Genomic DNA, 23,968 nt, shown 5'->3' with positions numbered 1-23,968 from the left:
CGGACATATGATATAATGCCGTTTTGGAAATACAGTGGAACCCCGATAAGTCGGCCCCCGATAACCCGGAAGTCCGGCTAACCCGGACCGATTTTTATCAGACAAACATTACAACAATAAAAGTGTATGTCCTTTATGCTGGATTTTCCAATTTCTTTTTAGCATCTTAAAATATTTTCTTTTATCTTTCCTTATAAACATATTGTTCGAATACTATAATATCTTATATTTTTCAGGCTAATTTTATTTATCATAATAAACTTTCTTCGTAAAAATTTATCGCTTTAGCGAATTCCTATGTAGTTCATTCGTTTCAATTTTCAATGTCAAACACATTATACAATGAGAGATAATGCGTATTTGTGTAATTTGATACATAATATACCTTAGTAAAAATGACTGGCATGGCAGACAACGCTCATTCTCGTGTTATCGAAACCAATAGGCATCTGTAGTATCCTTTATTTACTTGAAACTGTCTAGCATTGTTTAGAAAAGACTATTAAAAAATTATTTTTCAAACAATGGACTTAGTCTTCACTCTTATTAAATAACATAAGTTCGTTCTCGTTGCGAGACGGTATTGTGTGTGTGTGTAGTAAAGTCTCATTGTTCGTTCCGCGTAAATATATTCAGATTTTGTTGTGTTTGCGTGATTTTTTGTCTACGTAATGGCAATAAAACTTAAAAAGTTGTTTTTGTTTCAAAATGATAACAAAAGACAGTTTGGACAATCGGTGCAAAGCTAAGAAAGCTAAAAATGAGACTCTCGACGACGCTTTGGATGTGTGGAACGCGAACGTGGTTTACAAGTGTCTGTGTGCCAATTATAACGGAGTTTATCTGTAAGCATACCATATTTTAATAATTTTTACCATTTTCTCCGGCTAACCCGAATTTTCGATAACCCGGATCGGCCGCGGTCCCGATTAATCCGAGTTAACGGGGTTCCACTGTACCGCCATGTTTATTTTTTCTACGTCTTTGTATTCACTATCCCATTCCCTTTTCAACGAGGTCTCTTACGTCACGATCTGATGAGCCGCCGCGCCTCCACCACAAAATGGGCCAAAAATGACCATAATGGACTTGGTGATTTTGGTGAAGGCGCCCATGTTAATTCTTATGGGAGCATCCGCCAAATCGCAGTTTTTGGTCCCATTCTGTTGCTGCCCCTTTTAAGCTTTATTTGGGGTTCTGGTTCCCCAGCACGTTCGCATAATTGTTTTAACCCGGCATTGGTCGCTAGGTAGGTATGTACGCGAGTGGTTGCGCTTGAGATTTTCTCTCACATATCCAACTTTTGCCTTTCGTTACAAAATAAAGTTTTTAAAACATATTTTAAACTTTTTTTTATTAACTAATAATAAGAACATAATAATATAACATAAAATACATAATAATATGATAAGATAAAAAAAATGATTGGAATTAAACCAATATTAATCAATCTCCGTATCTTAATAATTTACGGCACCGCACTTTACACAAGTATAACAAGAATGACAAATTGGTTGATGACAAGAATTACATTTTTTTTACTTTTCTATTTTTGCAGCGAGGGCAAAACGAACAAAACTGAATATCTGATGGTTCAGGTTATGATGAGTTCGGTAATGTTATTTTGGCAATTCTTACAATAGAATTCCGAAGGCTTAAAGTTAAGTTTGGAATTGTCGAACGATTTATAAGATGAGGTTTCATCAACGATAAAGCCAATTCCTTTAAAAAACACGACGTTCTTCTGTTTTATTATTATCTTTTTATCCAATGTGACTGTTGATGCCGCCAATATTTAACATTGAAAAATATATGGTAATTGGCCCAACTAACCCGTGATACATAATATAGGGTTTTCATTTCATCGATCACATCCTTTTATTACATCCACGGCGCCTTTTATTACATTATAAAAGGATATTATTTCAGGTTTTAAGTAAAAAAATAAAATTAATTTTTATACACCGTTGGTGGTGCCAGTGGTAGCGCGATAAGAGAATATCTCACATGAAGCGCACTGACTCAACAATCTGGTGATACTAAGTCAACTGAGTCACTATCTGAGCAGACAAGTCTATTAGATTATGGAGGGAGGATAGTTAGGAGACTAGAAGGAACTACGGTAGCGTATAATTTCCCAGAAAAAAAGTTTTGCGCAATTTTCTGAAACCGTGAGAGAAAATCTCATATAGTGAACATTGCCAGGTTAAGAAGTTTAGTCCGGTATTTATAAAGTTTCCAGGTCAGTTTTCTTTTTAATATTTGTACATATTTGGCATTATTATTCACTGGAAATTATATTTCATTATTGTGATTTTCTATATCAGTTTCATATCATGCTTGGTGAAGATTATGATTTTCTGATTTTTTCGGAATTTTTCTGCGGATCTTTGTTATTATTACGAATATGTCATAACAAATAAAAAAATTGAAGATACCAAAATATTTCCTGTTTACCTCAATTTTTGATAAATTAAATTTTAACAGTCACATTAATTTGTGTTTAAAAAAGGCTTACTCCATGTTAAAAGCTTTATAGGCCCACAGGCATTTTCTTAATATTAAAAAAAAGCAATGCCTTGTGAGTCGTTGATTATTTCTCACTTTAATCACTGTGATCATATTAATATATATATGGACCATTTTTAAGTGTTATTAATAAAAAAAGGGTACAAAAAGTACAACATTTTTGTCTTAGATTTATTTTTGGAATACGCAGACGTCAGAGGATTTCGTGAAATACGCATAGACGTGTTGATCTTGGCTGGCTAAACCTGTTCAACAGGCGAACTTTACACTCGCTAAACTTTACATACAAGATAATTAAAACAAAAACACCCAGGTATCTGTACAATAAATTAATCTTCAGTAATGAAATGCACCGAAGAAACTTGAGACCTACAACCTTACTTAGAATTCCCCAGCATAATAAGCAAATCATTAAGAAAATATTTTCTTATATCGCTCCATTTCCTTTCACCCCCAGCTACTAATTTTTTTGAGGTAAATAATCCCAGCGATTTTAAGTTTGGACATACAGCGTAAGTTTTCATGCTTATATACCAACGGCCGTACGTTGTACGTCATAGGAACGAACCTACACTGAAAAATGTAATAACTTATACAAAAAAAAAAGATATTTTCTATTAAAATGCATGATACCGTATACCGTTGAGTGAAAAGTATAAAGAGACGCAACCAAATGTACTACTTTGTGCCAAATTTTTCTCACGGATAGATGGCACCTGTACATAATTCTCCAGGATTTCCCACACTTTTTACTTATTTGGATTAGAGATTCAGTGGCGTATTGTTTTATAATAGTATGATACAATTGATTCAAAAGATGGCATAACCCAGACATCCAAAGTCAAAGTTATCCTCCAACATCAAATGTTCTATATGGTCCATATAATGTTCAGGAAAAAGTCACACCATTTTGAGCGTCGGGTTTGGGTGGGAGACGGGGGAGAAATCGGCAAATTAGTAGTTTTTTACGTTTTTCGTCAATATTTCTATAACTATGCGGTTTAGCATGAACAACCTTCTATACAAAAATGTTCTACATTAAATTTGAAATAAAAAAGGCCCTATGCATAATCCTTCTAAAATGAACAGTTCCAAAGTTACGGAGATAGTATAATATAATTGGTCCAAAAAGAGGCCAAACCCAGCATCCAAAGTAAAATTTTTCCTTCAACACCAAATTGTTCTATATGGTCCACATATTGTTTAGTAAAAAGTTGCACCATTTTGAGCGTCCAGTTTAGGGGGGAGATGGGGGAGAAGTCGGTAAATTAGTAGTTTTTTTACGTTTTTCGTCAATATTTCTAAAACTACGCTTTAGCGTAAACAATGTTCTATAAAAAAATGTTCTACATGAAATTTAAAACCAAAAGATTCTATGCATAATTGTTATAAAATCAACGGTTCCAGAGTTACGGAGGGTGAAAGGTGGAGGTTTTCGATAGTTTTTATATTTTTTTTTTTCAATTGATGATGATTTTGGGTGGTGAGGTTGACGTTTCTTCAAGGGCTTATCACCATCGGCCACTGAAATAGCAAATTTTATTTACAAAACAAAATCCTGTTAAAGAAAATTTCTTTCATCAGTAATAATATTATAAATTGCCCAAAAAATATAAAAAGTTTCGAAAACCTCCACTTTACACCCTCCGTAACACTGGAAACCTTAATTTTATAACAAATATGAATGGGCCTTTTTTGTTTTATATTTTATGTAGAACATTTTTATATAGAACATTGTTAACGCTAAAGCATAATTTTAGAAATATTGACGAAAAACGCAAAAAAAACTACTAATTTACCGACTTCTCCCCCATCTCACCCCAAACCGAACGCTCAAAATGATGTAACTTTTTACTGAACAATATCAGAGGTGTAAAAATAACACAGAAAAAGAAATACAATTAAGTTTTTTTATTGATATGATACATAATTTATACTTTTGTAATACAACAAAAAATCGGGGTCTGAATCACTGTCACTCATGATAAGAAATAGTTTTCGAGATAATATAAAATAATTTCAAGGAAGGCTGCACTTCGAACTACAGTTTAAAATTAAATCGAAAACTAATATCTTTTCGATTTTATTTATTTATTTCAACCATAAGTAGCCTATCAGCAGGGACACATAAACTTTTCTCCGGATTATTAATTTAATCCTCAAGAAACTCTGTACCTGCAAAATATACATTCTTATCTGGATCTAATTCAGTCATTCAGTGTTTACCTGATTGTATTCAAATTTTGGGTAAATATACCTGAAACCTAATGAAACCCTTTTAAAACACAGTATTTATCAATCATAAAATAGGTTTTCCCAAAATGTACTTACTAATTCTGATTAACTATTACTAAATATAAAGGTCGCATATTTTTCTACCTGTCTTTGGACAAAAGTGTTTGTTTGAAAAGGGGTCGACCCACGATATACTAAACTATGACTAAACTAAATAATTGAAGACAGATACTAATTTTCAATATTTATTTACAGTGGAACCCCGATAAGTCGGCCTCCGATAACCCGGATCGATTTTCATCAGATAAAATAAAAATGTTTTCACTTTGACTGAGTTTTTTTTACCAAGAAATAAACAATAATGTATACAACTGTACGTAATTTAGATGTACTGGACATAAGTATTTAATTTTTTTGGCAATTATAATTACCTTTATCTGTAAGAGTAGCGTATTTTATTAATTTTTACCATATTCTCCGGCTAACCCGGATTGTCGATAACCCGGATCGGCCGCGGTCCCGATTAATCCAACTTACCGAGGTTCCACTGTATTTATTTATTTATTTTGGAACGTTTTTTTCAGTGTAAGCAAAAAATCCAAATAAAAACAGTTGAAACGTAATAAAATAAATTTGACGTACGTCGTACGTCCTGAAGTATAGTAAGTGGACGTACGTCGTACGTCCACTGGTGCTGAAAGGGTTAATAATAAATATAAAATTTTTAGTTGTAATTTATCTCCTATATTGTTCAAAAAAAAATTAAAGATCTACTATTAAATTATTAGTAAAAAATGTGTAAACAGCTCTGTTCTTTATTCTTCTTGTTTCTTTTTCTCATATTTTCTTTTCTTGTACCTTTTCTTTCCTTTTTTCTTCTTCTTCCTACTATGTCAACTCAGAATTAGATTTTTTTCTTTTTGTTTAGGTTAAGTTATTAGGTTAATTATTATTTCAATGTAACCAATTTTTTTAATTAAATAGTTGACGTTCAACAGCCCTGTATTTTCTTGTAAAATACAGATGCTAATATCAAAACGGATTGATCCCGCCACATTTCAAATCTATGTTTTTTTTTGTAAATTTATATATTTTTTGGAACAATAAACGTCTTATATTTATTATTACATAATATGATTATTATAAAAACTCTTATTTTGTAGAAACGCGTGATAAAAATGAAAACTTCGGTACCAGTCTCCTCTTGTCTAATATTCCCACTTCTCCCAAGATAGTCAACGGTTCATTTGCAGCTATATATGATCAAGGAGACGTACTGGATGAATTTTTGAAGACCATTCGACTTAGAAAAGATGCCAAAGATAGTCCAGGTTAGTACTAAAAATAATATTTGGGAGAAAATGTAGAAACAATAAAAACATACACCTTATAATAGTCCAGGGTTACTAGGACCATCTTCTCCCGGTAAGGGTGGTTAACCCTTATCCGAGGGGTGGAATGATTAATAGTCGTATCACTGCTTAAGTTGTATTATTATACTTGCATGAGTATAAGCTGGTAGCAGGCTACGCGACGTCGTCTCGCGGAGTGGAGATGATACTATTTGAATATGAATAATCTTACGTCTAAGAAAGTATAATGACGAATGTGGAATGCGGATTCCCTTACTATGTTTTGATTGTATAAGTATATTTGAAAGTGCCGAGTCAGCGGCGACCCTGAAAGGTGTTTATAGTAAACACCGACCGTGACTGTATGTATAACTACTCCTCACAATCTAGGTCAATAATATTTATGTAACGAAATATATTTGTTTATGATAACATTTAAATAATTGAAAGAAATTAACGTAGATAATTAAAGGGTGTTTTAAAAGATATCTAATAAGTACAGATGAATTCTTGTACAACCTAAATCAAAATAAAAACAAAGAAAGCAAGATATCAATAATCAATCAGGCTCATAATATTGAGCATATTATGCTCATCTTCTTTAGATCTGAGTCGAATCTTCAATTGGTTATTTATGGATTTAAAGAAAATACTCCACTATAAGAGAGTAGGATCCATTGAAGAGTTTATTTCTAAGAACAAAGCCTATTCTGAGACAAAGTCACCAAATTGTTAAAGAACCATGATATTAGTGTAACACTCCCTAGAAATAGAAGATGTAATGTAATGCAATGTAATGTTATATAATGTAATGTAATATATTGCAATGTAATGTAATGTAATGTAATGTAATGTAATGTAATGTAATGTAATGTAATGTAATGTAATGTAATGTAAGGTGATGTGATGTAATGTGATGTGATGTGATGTGATGTGATGTGATGTGATGTAATGTGATGTAATGTTTATTAAGGGACTTGCCATTTTTTTAAAAATCAACTTAAATTTAGCTTAAACTTGTTTGCATTTCTACACGTTATCTGTACGGGTTTATTTACAGTATAAGTTCGATTATGAAATTCTAAATAAAATAAATCTTGGAATTTGGTGTCTCTACAGGGAGTACGAAAGTAAACCTTTTCCAAAAAAGCACTAGCATCAATGCCTCCTCATATTAATTTATATAGGTATAAATGCTACATCTAGCAATATTCGCCTTTCTTCAAGAGTCGGTAATTTAAGTAAAGATTTTAAAGCAATGTACTCAATTTCATTTTCATTTTCAATGTACTCATCACCCATACAGGTATTCTCAATTTAAAAGCAATAAATCTTAAGAACTTTTTCTGTACTCTTTCTAATAGATCTTTGTAGCATTTATAATGCGGAGACCAGATATTGCTACCATATTCCAAAACCTATATAATAAGGAAACAGTATAGATATTTTTGAGACAATAAATATTATCAAATTCAGAGATGCTACGTTTCATGAAACCTAAAAGTTTCATGGATCTATTAGAAACGTAAGAAAAGTGGTCCCTGAAGCTTATGTAGGATTAAAAATTATCCCAAGATCCTTAAATGTTGTGATTACCTCTAAAATATTCAGTCCAATATGGTACTCAGGTGAAATCGGATATTTGTTTCTAAAAAATCCCATTACCTTACATTTATTTATGTTCAAATTCAAAGCATTTAAGTTACACCAATCCAATAATCTACTTAAATCATTCTGTAATAAACTACAGTCATTGGAATTTTTTATGATTCTATAAAGAATGTTGAAAATATGTTGATGAATAAAATTGAAGTTTGTCTAAAGGTTGTTGCTATATTAGTTAGACCAGCAGTGGGATTACGAACACTCGATACGAATCGTATCCGCCATGTTTTACCGTAGCGCCTTACGGTAAAACATGGCGGATACGATTCGTATCGAGTGTTCGTAATCCCACAGCAGGACTTACTGAGTAAAATAATAAGTGTGTCATTACAATATCAATTCAGAAAGCATTAATAAAATTAAAGAAAAAAAAATTAAGTAAATAAAAAACTATTGTCAGATTACTTACTATATGAGGCCCCTAGGACACAAGGGATGTACGTGCCAAGTTTTGAAAAAACTTTATTCAAAATAGACAAATTTAAAACTCTAGGTAGGTACTACTTAGCATGTTTTGAATGACTCGTCATTTTTGATCATTTTATTGTTAGTTTATATAGAAAGTTTGAAGTCACCATATTTTCTACAGCGTGTCTACTTAAGTTGGAAACATATGGGAAACTTTTTTGTTATGCATTTTACGAAAAAAAGTTATTCTTTATAAAAAGTTCTGCATGCTCTAAAACCTAAGATTCAATCATCAGATATCAAATTTTCTCAATATTATACGAGGTATGTCAAAAAATATAAACTTCGTTCAAGAGTAAAGTACCTTTATTTCTCTCAATATCAAAAATTCTTATTATGAAAAGTTGTTTAGAAATATAAACTAAGATCAAATATGCAATTACATGGTTCTAATTGGAAAAAAATATTTTCCAAATTTTTCTCAAATTTATTGATACTAACTTCGTTTTTATTTATTACACATACGATAACTCTTTTATTATTACTTTTACGAAAAAAAGGTATTCTTTATAAAAAGCTCTGTACGTCCTAAGGCCGAAGATGCAACCATCAAATATCACATTTTATTAATTTTGTACGAGATATGTCAAAAAATATGAATTTCATTCAAGAGTAAAGTACCTTTATTTTTCACAATATTGAAAACGGCTATTAAAAGTTGTTTAGAATTAAAAACTATGTTTCGATATGCAATAACATCCTTCTAATTGAAATATTGTGAAATATAAAGGTACTATAATCTTGAGCGAATTTCATATTTTTTGACACACCTCGTATAAAATTAATAAAAGTTGATATATCATGGTTGTGTCTTAGATTTTGGACCATGCAAAGCTTTTTATGAAGAATAACTTTTTGTCATAAAATGAATAATAAACGAGTTATCATATTTGTAATAATTAAAAACGATGTTGGGTATCCATAACTTTGAGAAATTTTTTTTTCCAATTAGAAGCATGTAATTGCATATTTGATCTTAGTTTTTAATTCCAAACAACTTTTTATCATAAGAATTTTCGATATTGAGAGAAATAAAGGTACTTTATCCTTGACCGAAATTCATATTTTTTGACATACCTCGTATAATATTGAGAAAATTTGATATCTGATGATTGAATATTAGGTTTTGGGACATGGAGAACTTTTTATAAAGATCAACTTTTTTTCGTAAAATTAATAATAAAAAAGTTTCCCATATGTTTCCAACTTAAGTAGACACGCTGTATATATTTGGGAGTAAATTTTTGTATTTAACTCACTTTTCTAAAAATTGTTACTTACACCTCTTGTATCCTAGGGGCCTCATAATGAAGTTTGTATAAAACTTGTGGAACTGTTGCTTCGAGTTTTTATTTACAATCGCTTTTTAATATACCAGGAAATATTAGACTATCTATTTGTTTTAAAATATTTTAAAATAATATTTGATTTGTATCTTTTAGCAATGAGAAGAAGAATAAAAGGGATCTTGATGTCGGGTAAGCAGTTTTCGTTGGATTCCAGATTAGATCTCTTTCACGGGATCGAACCTACCAGTCGATCTGAAACTAGTGAAAAGCTGCCATTGCTCGAAGACACGAACGAAACTGAAGACACTAGCTGTGCAGGTAATAAGAAGTTTACATGGTTCCATGTCATCTCGTAACGCGACAGTTCGTAACCGGACAACTGGTAACGGACAATTTGTAACAGCGACAGTTCGTAATGGTGACACTTCGTAACGGCGACACTCGTAACTATAACAATTCGTAACGGACAGTTCGTAACGTTCAAATTGAATTATTCTGTTTATTTTTGTTAACACGGAAACTAAATGGTACTACAGTTATAAATGAAATATGTTTATAAATTTAACGAATCAGTATCAAGATAAAAAATTTTAAGTCATTTCATATTTCGTATTTCAGAATATAGTAAAAGTAATTAAACCAAGTATTAAAGTATTAAAAGCCATCCCTCGTATCAACTATAATCGTTGATTGAATACCCCTACGCTATAAATAATCACAAGGTTTATTATAATAACAGGTAATGTCTAAAGACGGTTGTTGGCTTAAAGATTTCACAAATTACTTCATTATTCCTTTGTCTAGGTATATGCAAATTTAAGGAACAATAAGAGGGATTAACTTTTAAAAATATTGTTAAAAGTTCGTATGTATTTAAATATTTGTTTGTTTTTAAAGACTTTTAATATATTCTGAAACACGAATCATAAAATGTGTTAAACATGCCTATCCCGGTACTGATTCGTTTAATTGATAAACATAATTTCAATTAAAACTTTAATAACAGTTAGTTTCCACGTTAACAAAAATAAACAGAATAATTCAATTTGGACGTTACTAATTGTCCGTTACGAATTTGTATAGTTACGATGTGTCGCCGTTACAAACTGTCGCTGTTACGAATTGTCCGTTACCAATTGTCCGGTTACGAACTGTCGCGTTACTAGATGTCTGGTCACGGTTTACATACAGTATAAGTATTCTTAACCGGCTTTGCATTTACGGGCCGGTGGATAAACCGACCTGGAAATGGGAACGGTATTGCACAGAAGTCACCAGCGCGGCGTTGAGGTTTGTTTGGGATTCCCCGTTGTTACGGAGAGGAACTTACTTCCTGATTGCTGGTTGAACTGTGCCGAATTTAAATACCTACACCGAGCCCCATAATCTCAGTGTCCTGAGCCCCCAGATCGTTTTATTTGTACACTGTTGTGGTCTGTTGATTGCGTTACTATTATAATGCATATACAGTAACCGCCAGCCTACTAGACACATAAGAACAATGATCTATTACAGTCCTTGACCCTTCACTTGTTGCAATGTTTATTATTATGTCTAGTGACGTTTAGAACGTCAGAAAATGTATAGAATCAGCTGTGTTTGACGTTTGTAGTTGTCATTGTGTTAAAGTTGTAAAAGTTTTAAAGTATGGTAATACTCTTGGTGTTTGAATAAAGTTTTGTATTTTAAATCAGAGTAACAATAGGTACTATTAATTAATGCTTTTTTTTTGTATTGAAAAACAATTATTTTGAATATTTTCTTGACAGTAACATGTAGTCAATGTGGTGAGACCGCTCCCGTCTGAAAAAATTTCTGATTCGGTTTCTTTATGGATTCCTATTAAAAAATGTACTCTTTAAACAAATCTGAAGGGTGCCGGGCAGAATTTTTGGGCAGACATTGTTTAAACAATTTTTTTAAATAAATACAAAAGATCACCTTTTTGACCCTAAAAATATTTTTTACGTTTTTTGGATCATTCTAAATAAGAAACGTAACTTGAAATTTTTCTCAAGAATTGATAGTTTTCGAGTTATAGGCGATTTAAAATCTGAATAATGCGAAAAGCAGCATTTTCAAGGCTTAAAAACTCATATTTAAGTTAGTATTTTTAAGGTTACCAAGTACTTAAATTGTAGATTAAACATTCATTCTCAAGATTCTGAAGAGTGATCGGGTCTAACCTTAATTTAGATCGTCCTCTTTTAATTATTAAATATGCGCGTCTATCCGATTTTTTTGCCAGTGCGGTGCGCTCTGTTTCAACAATCTCCTATTTTCCTCTGAAAAATATTTTTTTCAGATTCCTTGGGACATTCTAAATAAAATAGGTTTCTTGTCATTTTTCACAAAAGTTAATAGTTTGAAAGTTATAAGCGATTTAAAATCAGAAAATTCGTATTTTCGCATTTTTTGGATTTTAAATCGCTTATAACTTTAAAACTATTAACTTTTGTAGCATATTTAACAATTAAAAAACGACGGTCTAAATTAAGGTTAGACCCGATAACTCGTCAGAATCTTGAAAATGAATGTTTAAACTACAATTTAAGTACTTGGCAACAGCGGCGGCTCGTGGCCTAAAAAAGTGGTGAAGATGAGGAAAGTCTGCCGGACCCAAAAGAAATTTCGGTATACTTATACCTATGACGCGCCCAAATCTCATTAAAAATGCTTTAAAAAATGTTTAGAGTTTAGGGCCCTAACAACTTGAAAATTTTTTTATGGCACTTATATTAGAGACGAGGATGAAGAGATACTTAAACAAAAAAGCAGTGTATGTATTAGATAGATTAATAAAACTGACTTAATTAATTTTTATAAATCAAGTCGAGTGTTTGATCGTTTATGGAAGCAAATCTATCAATGATATATCTTCGTAGAAAGGATGCTTGTGCAAAGTTTATATAATAGTTCCCTATGAGTGCGATAACAGTCAAACTAAAAGTTTTTAGCCTTTTTAAGCACGAAAAACTTCTCTTTCTACAGATACGGTATTCGATGGAATTGTCTGAATTAAACAAAACAAATTATAGGCTTCTGTAACAATGTCTTTAATTGGTTGTAATTTTATAACCATTTCTTGCAAATTACCATTTTTTAAATTTCCGTCAGCATAAAAAAGGCAGAGCTCTCTTTTAAGTCTTTGAATTTTAGTAAATATTTGCCAAAAACTCAAAATAAATTTTGAAAAGCGTCGGAAGGAATGATCAAACTGTATGACCCAAACTTTGTTGTATCTGCTAAGCTTATTCATCACAATCACAATTCCCAAAGAATTTTAATTCATCACAATCCTGAAAATGTACATCCATTTCCATTAAAATATATATATTAAATAGAAAAATTGGGTAGAATTTGCATTCGTGCTCATACCATCATCACATCATGCATTGTGCTTGCTTTGTCAAAAACAGAATTAAAAAATTATTCGCTTCTTTTATCACGTATTAATTGACGAGTCCTTTTTATCTAGTTTAAACAAAAATGAATATCTAGGGACGTTTTTTTAAGAACGTCGTATAAAATATCTGTTATAATATGAAAAATGTTGATAAAAACTGCTAAAAATGTAAACTCAAAATCATTTAAATCTCATAAAAAGCCTTTAGCCAGCTGAACTGATTTGCGGTCTTCCATCTTCCGAAAAAAAAAAACGAATACTGCCCATCATAGCACGCATCCAAATAAAATTTTACTAGGTGAATACGGTGGACTTATTTTTAAATTCATCTGCACTTGCTAATTTGGGTACTACCAGTGCCGATATGATGACGTCACGTTGCCATGACAACCGTTGACGCTTGTGCAGCCGGGAACCGAAATTTCATCTACGTCTTCATCTAACTGCTCGAGTCATAGAAGTCAAATGACACAGGTCAGTATCTGACCGTCAAGGACCTACAGTTTTAATTTTTGGATTACATATTGAAATTCTTTTTTAATTTTTGGATTAATTAAAAAAATAGGTTTATAATTAATTTCAGTATTTAGATATAATAATGCTACTTATATTTTTTTATTTTTTTTGTCTCAATTTGATTATATTTTTTGGTGAAGATCACCTTCAACTACTTCACCGGGCCGGCCGCCGCTGCTTGGCAAGCTCAAAAAAACTAACTTAAATAATCAGTTTTTAAGCCAAATGCTTATTTTCGCATATTTCAGATTTTAAGTCGCCTCTAACTCGAAAACTATCAATTTTTGAGAAAAGTTACAAGATTTGTATGATATATATAATACAAATGACCCAATAAACCTAAAAAAATATTGTTAGAGTCAAAAAAAGGTGATCTTTGTATTTGTTTAAAAAAAATGTTTAAACAATTTCTGCCCAAAAATTCTGCCCGGCACCCTTCAGATTTGTTTAAAGGGGACATTTTTGAATAGGAATCCACAAAGAAACCGAATCAGAAATTTTTTTAGACGGGAGCGGTCTCACCACATGGACTAATGACAGAGATGAAATTCACATCTGAGAACGGACCGGATTAGCCCATAAGCATAGTAATTAGGTACCTACCCATGTATCCAGTAGCGTGGCTCTTACTATATAGTGCATTTACATATATTTATATACAATGAATGATTTCTTCTATTTAGAAAGCGATTTCGAGTGTCTTCAGTCGCCTGTTAGTGAACCGTTGGACCTTCCATACCACAGCCAAAACAGATCCAAATCAGTCGATCAACAAGCGGTCAACTTTATCGAAATGAAACAAGTCTGCACAAAGTGTGGTCATTTTGTTAATGGTTTGCCATTGAAAGAGGAGGAATCAAATTAAAGTCTAGTATATTTAAAATTGTTTCATCTGTAAAGAGTAGCAAACTTGATAGTAACTATTTTTATTTCGGTGCAACGAATATATATTTTAGTTGTTATTAAACATTGAGCTACCTTTCAACATAGTGCAGTGGAGCTATTATAAATTTAATACTTTTGTCTTCGACAAATCCTACACAACCGTAAAAAGACAACATAGGGAGTCAAACGTGGCAAATGCGTATTGCATATATTATACACAGATAAAGATAGCTCCAAAATGGAAGATGGCGCATGATGCAGGTTATACGCCAGATCATTAAACCTTAGTATAAAATGGGGTATGGGCAAAAATGCCAGCGTAGTTCACCCTGAACTGGCTGGTATCCAGGGGCGGCTCGTGATGGTATAAGGTGGTGAGGCACACTACACCTGAGGAATTTTATTATTAGGGTTAGCTTCTTTTTAATGGCCAGAAGGTCGATTTTGTGACGTTATAACGCTAGGACGAATCTAGGACCAATATTCCCGGACAAAAAATTCTCACAAATTATCCCTGGACAAGAAATCCCCAGACAAATAATCTCCGGACAAATAATCCCCGGACAAAAAATCCCCACAAAAATCCACGGACAAATAATCCCCGGACAAAAAATCCCCACAAAAAATCCCGGACAAATAATCTACAAAATTTTTTTATTCAAAATGTCCCCACAAAGAATTCCGGATAAAAAATCCTCAAGAAATATTTGCTGTCGATTAGTTCTCTAAAACTTTTCCAGTGAATGTGATCGACCCAAATGCTTTCAGCTTCAGTGCATAGAGTTATTTTGAATTCCAATTCCATATTGAAAACTTCAAATTTTACATAACAAAAGAATGTTCGCTTTTCAAAAATAGTGGAAGATATGGGGAATGACCTAATAGGTCTGGATCCCGCGTATGAATAAAAAGTTGATTAATAGCAAGCTGAAAATTTGTTAATAGCTTAAGCGTGTCAAGTCGGATAAACTTTGATATATGGGAACACTGGAACAGGGGCAGTTTTTATTGTGGAACAGGTTAAAAATTTGGAACGGTCAGACCACGAAAACGGCACATTTATTTTGTCCGACAGAACAGACTTAAACTCTCCGAACAGAGATTAAACTCTCATGCAAAATTCAGACTGCTATTTATCACCAAGTGAGCGTTTTAATGAGTGGAACATGTAGAATATGTCAAATGACAGGAATTATGACAGGTGATAAATAGCAGTCTGATTTTTGCATGAGAGTTTAAAATCTGTTTGGAGAGTTTAAGTCTGTTCTGTCGGACAAAATAAATGCGCCGTTTTCGTGGTCTGACGGTTCGAAATTTTTAACCTGTTCCACAATTAAAACTGCCCCTGTTCCAGTGTTCCCATATATCAAAGTTTATCCGACTAGACACCCTTAAGCTATTAACAAATTTTCAGCTTGCTATTAATCAACTTTTTTTTCATACGCGGGATCCAGACCTATTTATTCTATCATAATTTTCAGCGTAAAAAAGAGCTGCACTAAGTCCCCCATCGAGTTAATACAGGTTGGGGAGGTAGCGATACGTCGAGAAGCCTATCTTTGTATAATCCATTGGTTGTTTGCCAAAAGCAGATATGTTCATTTTTGGTACTTTTCAGGAAAACAAATTCAAATTTCCACGATGGCCATAAAATTACAGTTTTTTCTTATATGCCAACTCAAATAAATAGCTGTATAAACATTAAACTCAAAACAAAAGGTGATATTTCTAAAACTGTGATTTTATGGACATCGTTGACATTTGAATTTGCTCTTCTGAAAAATATCGAAAGTGGACATAACAGCTTTTGGCAAACGGCCACTCAATTGAACATTGAACTCGCAAAGTAGCCTTAAGGAACATCTTCTGTATATTGCTAATTAATTCGTTCACAAGAGAAAATTTGGCTCTGATAATCTCTGCAACTCTAATAATTCCATGAGCTAAACAAGTAATATGAAAAAGATTCTGATAAAATATTTTTAAATTTTGCCCCAAATTTTGCCCAATTACCATATATGTGGCAACATGTGATAAGAAAATCACAAATTTGTTTTGGAATGACATCTGACAAAAAGAAGTTTGTCAAAGTGTATTGAATGCATCGTGTAACGGTCAAATTGTTGGCTTTTTCAAGTTGTTTTGAAGATATTAAAAATCGAGTTTCCTGGACCATGTTATTTTAGTGCGCCAATCAGCAAATAATGAACAATATATCTTCCACAGGTGTCTGTAGTTTTATCCACAATAACATAAAAGTAATTATCACGTATGACTTCCCGTATTTGGATCATTGTTGATTTATGTATAGACTCGACACTTGATTTCCTCAACGTAGATTCATACGGGGTATTATACTTATTTTTTTCCAAAAACGATCTTAGATTAACGTTATTTAATTTTTTTAATGGAATGTTAGAAGCAACCATTGCCTTGCACAGATCTTCAGCGTTTGTCATCAGATCAAGGCTGTGGAAATCATGTTACAATATTATTCGCTTAAATCTTTTGCTAACTCTGATTTGAATAAGAATGTTCAAAAAAACACAACCACAGCATACAGCATTTTTGAAACACTTAAAAACTACTTTTTATGTACTCGTATATGTAACAAATAAATTAAGAGAAATAATTTATTATGTAGTTATATATTTTACAAAAAAATTTTGAAAAACCTAAAAACTACTTTTGTATGTAAACGTCCGATGTGGAAGTGGAAACGTTAATAAAATCATTTTTTAAGTTAAATTGTATAATCTTATTTCTCATTTAGAATAATAAATTACAGAAATGCCACAAAGAAAAAATAGCTTCAGAACAATATATTAGGTGATGATGAACAATGATTTAAAATGAACACTGTTTTAAATATCCATAAGTAAAATATAATAATCCATTCGTATATACCGCGTGTACATAGAAAGCTATGATCTGCAATTGACTTGTGCTTGTACTAGTCGGTTCAGTTCGGCTATTCCTATTTCGTTTCGCGGAGCCTGAGGCCAGCCTCAAGGATGGATGAATTTTGTTCCTAGAATCGGTGGCACATTTTTCAAATTTTGCCGGTTTTACCGTTGGCGTTGTCCCATACTGTTGCAGATGGTGTGAGGCTAGCTTCAACTGTAATGATTTGAGAAAGTTGGAATGGCAGGTGGAAGACGGATATGTAAGAAGATAAAGAGTCAGGGCCGTACCGATTTTAATTGTTTTCATAAAAATAAAGGTATTTAGGAAATTTCAAAAAGCTAAATTATATTTAAAAAACTGATTATAAAACAACGAAATAACGTAGATAGTCGATTGATATACTGGTGAGGCACTGCCTCACCTGCCTCTTAGGACAAGCCGCCACTGCTGGTATCTACATAGCCACAAAAGAGATAACCCGAAAAGTTATAGCCAATACAATCATAAAAACCTGAACAGACAGCAAACAAGCGCTATTAACCCTGAACAGACCACGTGTCACATCAGGGCTAGTAAAGGAGTGTCATGAGTCATGGTAACATCATCATCCTGAGGTAGTTTAAAGAACACAATGGAAATAAAGGCTGACCAGCTTGCTAGGAAGGCAGCAGGCTCAAGACTTTTAGGACCTGGTGGTCTTTTTGGTTAACTACAGCAATCACGGAAATGGCCAAATATCACTCCCCACGCAAACCGTGAAAAGATTGGAAGAAGGGCCAGGATGTAGACTTGCCAAGGTAACACTAAGGAACCTTGGGAAGTCAGCATCAGGAAAGTACTTGAGAATGACCAGGAAAAACCTACGCTTGGCAGTTGGTTTTTCAACTGGCTATTATCAACGAAGCAAACACCTCCACACACTGGGGCAAGTAGACACACCTCTGTGCAGGAAATGTGAATGAGACGACGAAATTGTGAAGCGTGTTCTATGTGATTGTCCGGAGTTATGGTCAATACGAGAGTATGCGTTGGGTGAGCCTAAGCCTACACCTGCCGATATAGGGAGATGTCACCTGTTGATTTTTCCACGTTCCTGGAAATGGCATAGTGGACAATAATCTAAGGACGACAGCCCCCTGGGAGGATGCACAATGGATCAATTGTGGCCTAAGTATTGTGGGACTTGCCTTGCCCTCCCTACTCTACAAATAAAACATTGAGCCAGCTTTGAAAATATTGTAGAGGAACTATTTTAAAATTAAATGTATGGAAATATCGATCGGATAGCTCAGTGCGACTAGCGGCTGACCCGCACTTCACTTCGCCGTGAGGTACGAGAGTTCAAGCCCAGCCCAGGCCATCGGAAAACAAAAAGGCTAACGCGTCAGTATAAAATTCTAAATATGAATCTGGCGCTTAGACCTGAATATGCGGGCATCTGATCGACCTATGAGGGAGCAGTACGGCAAGGGATAAGGGCTTGCGGCTCGGTGATACTCCCCCATAGATCCCTACCGAAGGGCGTTGACGCCTAAGAACGGTGTATATAAATGTATGGAAATAGTGGCGTCAAAATTGGTAAAATTACACTGGCGAGCAAAAAATTTAGGTCACTAGATGAATTATTTGATGACTCGGATTTCCTAAACCTGTTGTCCGATTTGAATGATTTTTTTAGTATGTTACAGCGTTATTATTTAAGAATCTTAATGTGTTAATATTGTTGCTAGACAGGTAAATGCCATTTTATACCGGGTGTAACAATCATACTGTGTTTTTCCTTAAAGTTCGGAACACTCTGTGGAATATTACAGCATAGATAAAATATTGAAATTAGAACTTAATTGTAGCGTTAGGCTTTCTTAACATTTTCTTTTTTGATTCATTTGCTTATGTTGGATAATAAAAAAGTTAGGTACTTTAACAACTAGAAATGTTCTTCATCAATACAGGGTGTTTCTAAATAAGGGCGACAAACTTTAAGGGGTAATTCTAAATGAAAAACTAATGACCGTTTGCTTTATAAACATATGTCCACAAATGCTTAATTTCCGTGATACGGGATGTTGAATTTTTTCTTAAAAACTGACGGTTTATTTGTTGCTCTAAAACCGATTGAGATATGCAACTGAAATTTGGTAGGTTTTAAGAGGTAGTTATCAGTGGCGGCTCATAATTTTTTCAGTAGGGGAGGCTATACCTAACTGTAAATTATCTAGACAAATTTGTACTAGCAAAAAAAAATCCGCCAAAAAAAATCTAATTTAAGGCCCCATTTTTTTGACGATTTCTTATTTACATTTTATAATATCATTATAATTCATAATTATTTCATAACATCATATCATTTTAAAAACAGTTAGTATAATTGTAAAAGTGTATTACCAAAGTTTGTGTCGTTTATTTGTTAACAATTCTCTCTCTGTAAGTAGATATGCATATCAAAATAAATACAGATTTGAAGTTTTGCAGTCCATACAGGTTGAAGGTTTACATTGTTTAAGATACTCAACTGATTTTTTTTAATTCTTAAAGCGGCTTACTCTGCGAATGAAAAAACACGGTAAATTACCGATATTTTGCTTTGCATTACAGATATCGGAAAAAGTTATTTAAACAAGTTGTTCCAAATATTATTCTAATACCACATACGAAATTTCATCACAAAATTCGCATTTTTAGTTTTTTCATTATTTGTAGTCAGGATCCTAGAATCCGCAGAGGAGGCTGCTGGCCGAAAAATCTCACTTACCCGATCTCCGGGCAGCGTGTGCGTTAAGCGATGTGCAGCTCTAAGGAGACCGGGTATCCTTAAACCATCCTTAAACGCGGCTGGGCTACGCGGAGCATTAGCAAGTGAGATTTTCCGGCCAGCAGCCTCCTCTGCGATTTTGCGATCCCGACTACAAATAATTAAAAAAACTAAAAGTGCGAATTTTGTGCTGAAATGTGGTACGTGGGGTTAGAATATTATTTGGAACAACTTGTTTAAATAACTTTTTGCGATATCTCTAACGCGAAGCAAAATAGCAAAGTAAACAAAACAGGTGTAACGTGTGTAAAAAATTTATGGGGGGCTAAGCCTCCCTTGCCTCCTCTGACTAGCCCCCACTGGTAGTTATTGCGCATTGTTTGACATACAATTAAGAATTTTATATTCACCATTGGCGTGCATACGGGATGTATTTAAAATATTTATACCCGTATGCACGCCAATGGTGAATATAAAATTCTTATTTGTATGTCAAACAATGCGCAATAACCACCTCTTAAAACCTACCAAATTTCAGTTGCATATCTCAATCGGTTTTAGAGCAACAAATAAACCGTCAGTTTTTAAGAAAAAATTCAACATCCCGTATCACGGCAATTAAGCATTTGTGGACATATTTTTATAAAGCAAACGGCCATTATTTTTTTATTTAGAATTACCCCTTAAAGTTTGTCGCCCTTATTTACAAACACCCTATATTGATGACGAACATGGATAGTTGTTAAAGTACCTAACTTTTTTATTATCCAACATAAGCAAATGAATCAAACAAGAAAATGTTAAGAAAGCCTAAGGCTACAATTGAGTTCTAATTTCAATATTTTATCTATGCTATAATATTCCACAACGTGTTCCGAACTTTAAGGAAAAACACAGTATGATTGTTACACCCGGTAAAAAATGACATTTACCTGTCTAGCAACAATATTAGCACATTAAGATTCTTAAATAATAACGCTATAACATACTAAAAAATCATTCAAATCGGACAACAGGTTTAGGAAATCCGAGGCATCAAATAATTCATCTAGTGACCTAAATTTTTTGCTCACCAGTGTATAATGGAAATGCACTCTGGGCTAAAATTAACCGCCCACCTTAAAAATGGGTCATTTTTGATGTCCCATATTCTAAACTTGTTGTCCGATTTAAGTGATTTTTTTAATATGTTATAGCCTCATTCTTAACCAATATCGCTGTAATAACACTATTGCTAAACAGGTTATAGATGAAGTAATAGTGTTGCTGAACAGGTAAATGTCATTGAATACCGGGTGTACTAAACAAACTGTGTTTTTTTCTCAAAGTTCGCATCACCCTGGGGAATATTCCAGCATCTGTAAAATACTAAAATTAAATCTCAACGATTGCCTAATGTTTTCTCAACATTCTGCTTTTGATTCATACGCTTATGTTGGATAATAAAAAAGTTAGGTACTTTAACAACTAGTCATGTTTTTCATCAATATAGGGTGTTTTCAAATAAATATGGCAAGGTTAAGGGGTAATTCTGCATGAAGAAATAATGACAGTTTGCTTTATAAACGTATGTCCGCAAATAGGGGAGAGTTGGACAAAACCGGGTACCACTCCAAAAACCGTCTGTATCTTTTGCTATGTGAGAGTGGCAAATGTTTGCTGCAGATTGAAATATTCTCAAATGACTTAAGTTTGATATGCCAATGCCAATTTTTAAAAATATTCTTAGATTTTTATTTTTTTTTATTTTTATGAAAATATTGCAAAATACCCGGTTTTGTCCAACCGGTATGATAAAACAGGGTAGTAACTTAATTACCATGTAAAAAGACTAATGGGCAGAAAATAAAATATTTATTAAAAGTATGTGAAAAAAAATCTAAAATCTATGAACAGAAGTCACAAATAAAAACTTCATCTACATCATCATAGGCACTACAGGCGTCATAAGCGCATTTGGTGCAAGACACACATTTTATCCAGCCTTCCTTCGCATTATAATTTGAAAATAGTTAATTGTAATATAGACACGCATAGTCATTATTATCTTCTTGCTCCAAACTCTCCAAAATTTTGTTTTTGGTTCAGCCCTTTTTACCACGTTTTTTCTTTTTTTTGTCCAGTTCATTTAATTTTAATTTGTTTACGACTGGAGTTTTTTTTTAATTTTTCCTACTAGCTTTCTTACTAGCTTCTTAGTAGTTGTAGTTATAGCTGTAGTTAACTAAAAGCAAAAAAACCACTGCAGAAACTGGAAGTAACAACGGGTCTGATAAAATCGGGTACCCGGTTTTGTCGATTTTCGGACTACCCGGTTTTGTCAAACTCGTAAACAAGACATTAAATGTTATTTAAATTTTTAAGTTATAAAATAATATTCAAAATTTTTGGCCAAATTAAGGGGTAACATACTAGGTTACATGTATTAAATTTTGAAATGGCCATATAGTTAATCATTAGAGGAGAAAACAGCTATAAACTTACCTTAAAAATCGAGTTTCCTGCATAAAAAAACAGGTGAGGTCTTACTGCTTCGGCACAGATTACTCAAATGAGGTAGAAATGAATACACACGACTGTTGCTGGTAAAGGTACACTAATTTTAACATTGTCTAATAGATAGTAGCAGACAGTTAGAAGAATTAAGGGGTACCCGGTTTTATCAACCTACCCGGTTTTGTCCAACTCTCCCCTACTTCGTTTCCGATATATAGAAAGTATGAAATTTTTCTTACAAACTGACCACTTATTAATTGCTTTAAAACCGGTTTAGATACCCAAATAAAATTTGGTGGGTTTTAAGACGTAGTTATTGCACATTTTTTGACATACAAGAATTTAATATTCACCATTGGCGCGCATACGGGTAATAGGGCGGCTCATATTACCCGAATGCGCGCCAATGGTGAATATTAAATTCTTAATTGTATGTCAAAAAACGTGCAATAACTACGTCTTAAAACCCACCAAATTTCATTTGCATATCTCAACCGGTTTGAAAGCAATTAATAAATCGTCATTTTGTAATAAAAATTTCAACACCCTCTATATCGGAAACGAAGTATTTGCGGACATACGTTTATAAAGCAAACTCTCATTATTTCTTCATGCAGAATTACCCCTTAAAGTTTGCCATACTTATTTAAAAACACCCTGTATTGATGAAAAACATGGCTACTTGTCAAAGTGCCTAATTTTTTATTATCCAATATAAGCGAATGAATAAAAAAACAGATTGTTGAGAAAACATGAGGCTGTAGTTGAAATTAAATTTTAGTATTTTACAGATGCTACAATATTCCACAGGGTGATGCGAAATTTGAGAAAAAAACACAGTTTGATTCGTACACCCGGTAGACAACGAAATATGAGACATCAAATATGACCCATTTTTAAGGTGGGCGGGTAAGTTTGGCCCAGAGTGTATATCTATAGGTAGGGTTACCATACGTCCGGATTTCGTCCGGACAGTCCGGATTTGAAAGACATGTCCGAATTGGCGTCCGGATTTTTTCTTTACTAAAAAAAATGGAAAACACTTGGCCCAACGGTGGGAAATTTCATTCTGCGCTAAATCAAATGGTTAAGGCTACAAGGTGTTCCTACCTAGAAAGAGATGGAAGAGAGCGCTTTAACTATAGGCAGCGTTGTACCGAATTCTGTAAAAGTGGATGAATTATTTGATGAGCGCTCGTCACTTCTCCAAGTTCTAAAAAAGCTGAAACTTAAATGGACTTTATACTACCTAAAGAAGAAACCCCAAACATTCATGACAAATGGCAAGAAATATTTGAAGCATTTTCTAAAAGCAACGTTTCCTTTATGAATATTTTTAAAATAGTATAATTCATCTTTTTTCTGTCTGGTACTTCGGCTCCTGCTGAGCGTATCTTTTTCGATGATGAATTTTATATTGACGGCTGAAAGAGGAAGATTATCCCTGCCTGTTGTAAAGGAGCTTCTC

The 23,968-nt window shown here is 33.2% G+C and overlaps 1 protein-coding gene across 1 annotated transcript in view; it reads left to right on the top strand.

Moving 5' to 3' along the window:
* The window catches only part of LOC114333516 (histidine decarboxylase), an 84,122-nt gene extending 68,867 nt beyond the window's left edge, over positions 1 to 15,255 (top strand). The window contains exons 11-13 of the mRNA XM_050643804.1: positions 5,928 to 6,095; positions 9,692 to 9,856; positions 14,144 to 15,255. Coding sequence (XP_050499761.1) covers positions 5,928 to 6,095; positions 9,692 to 9,856; positions 14,144 to 14,325 — 515 coding nt within the window. The 3' untranslated portion in view covers positions 14,326 to 15,255. The remainder of the gene's footprint in view (positions 1 to 5,927; positions 6,096 to 9,691; positions 9,857 to 14,143) is intronic.
* Positions 15,256 to 23,968: the final 8,713 nt, after the last annotated feature.

The sequence above is a fragment of the Diabrotica virgifera genome, chromosome 2 (assembly GCF_917563875.1).
Source record: "Diabrotica virgifera virgifera chromosome 2, PGI_DIABVI_V3a".
In the NCBI taxonomy this organism is placed as follows: domain Eukaryota; kingdom Metazoa; phylum Arthropoda; class Insecta; order Coleoptera; family Chrysomelidae; genus Diabrotica; species Diabrotica virgifera.
The sequence above is the reverse complement of the archived record's forward strand: the minus strand, read 5'-3'. Positions and strand labels throughout refer to the sequence as shown.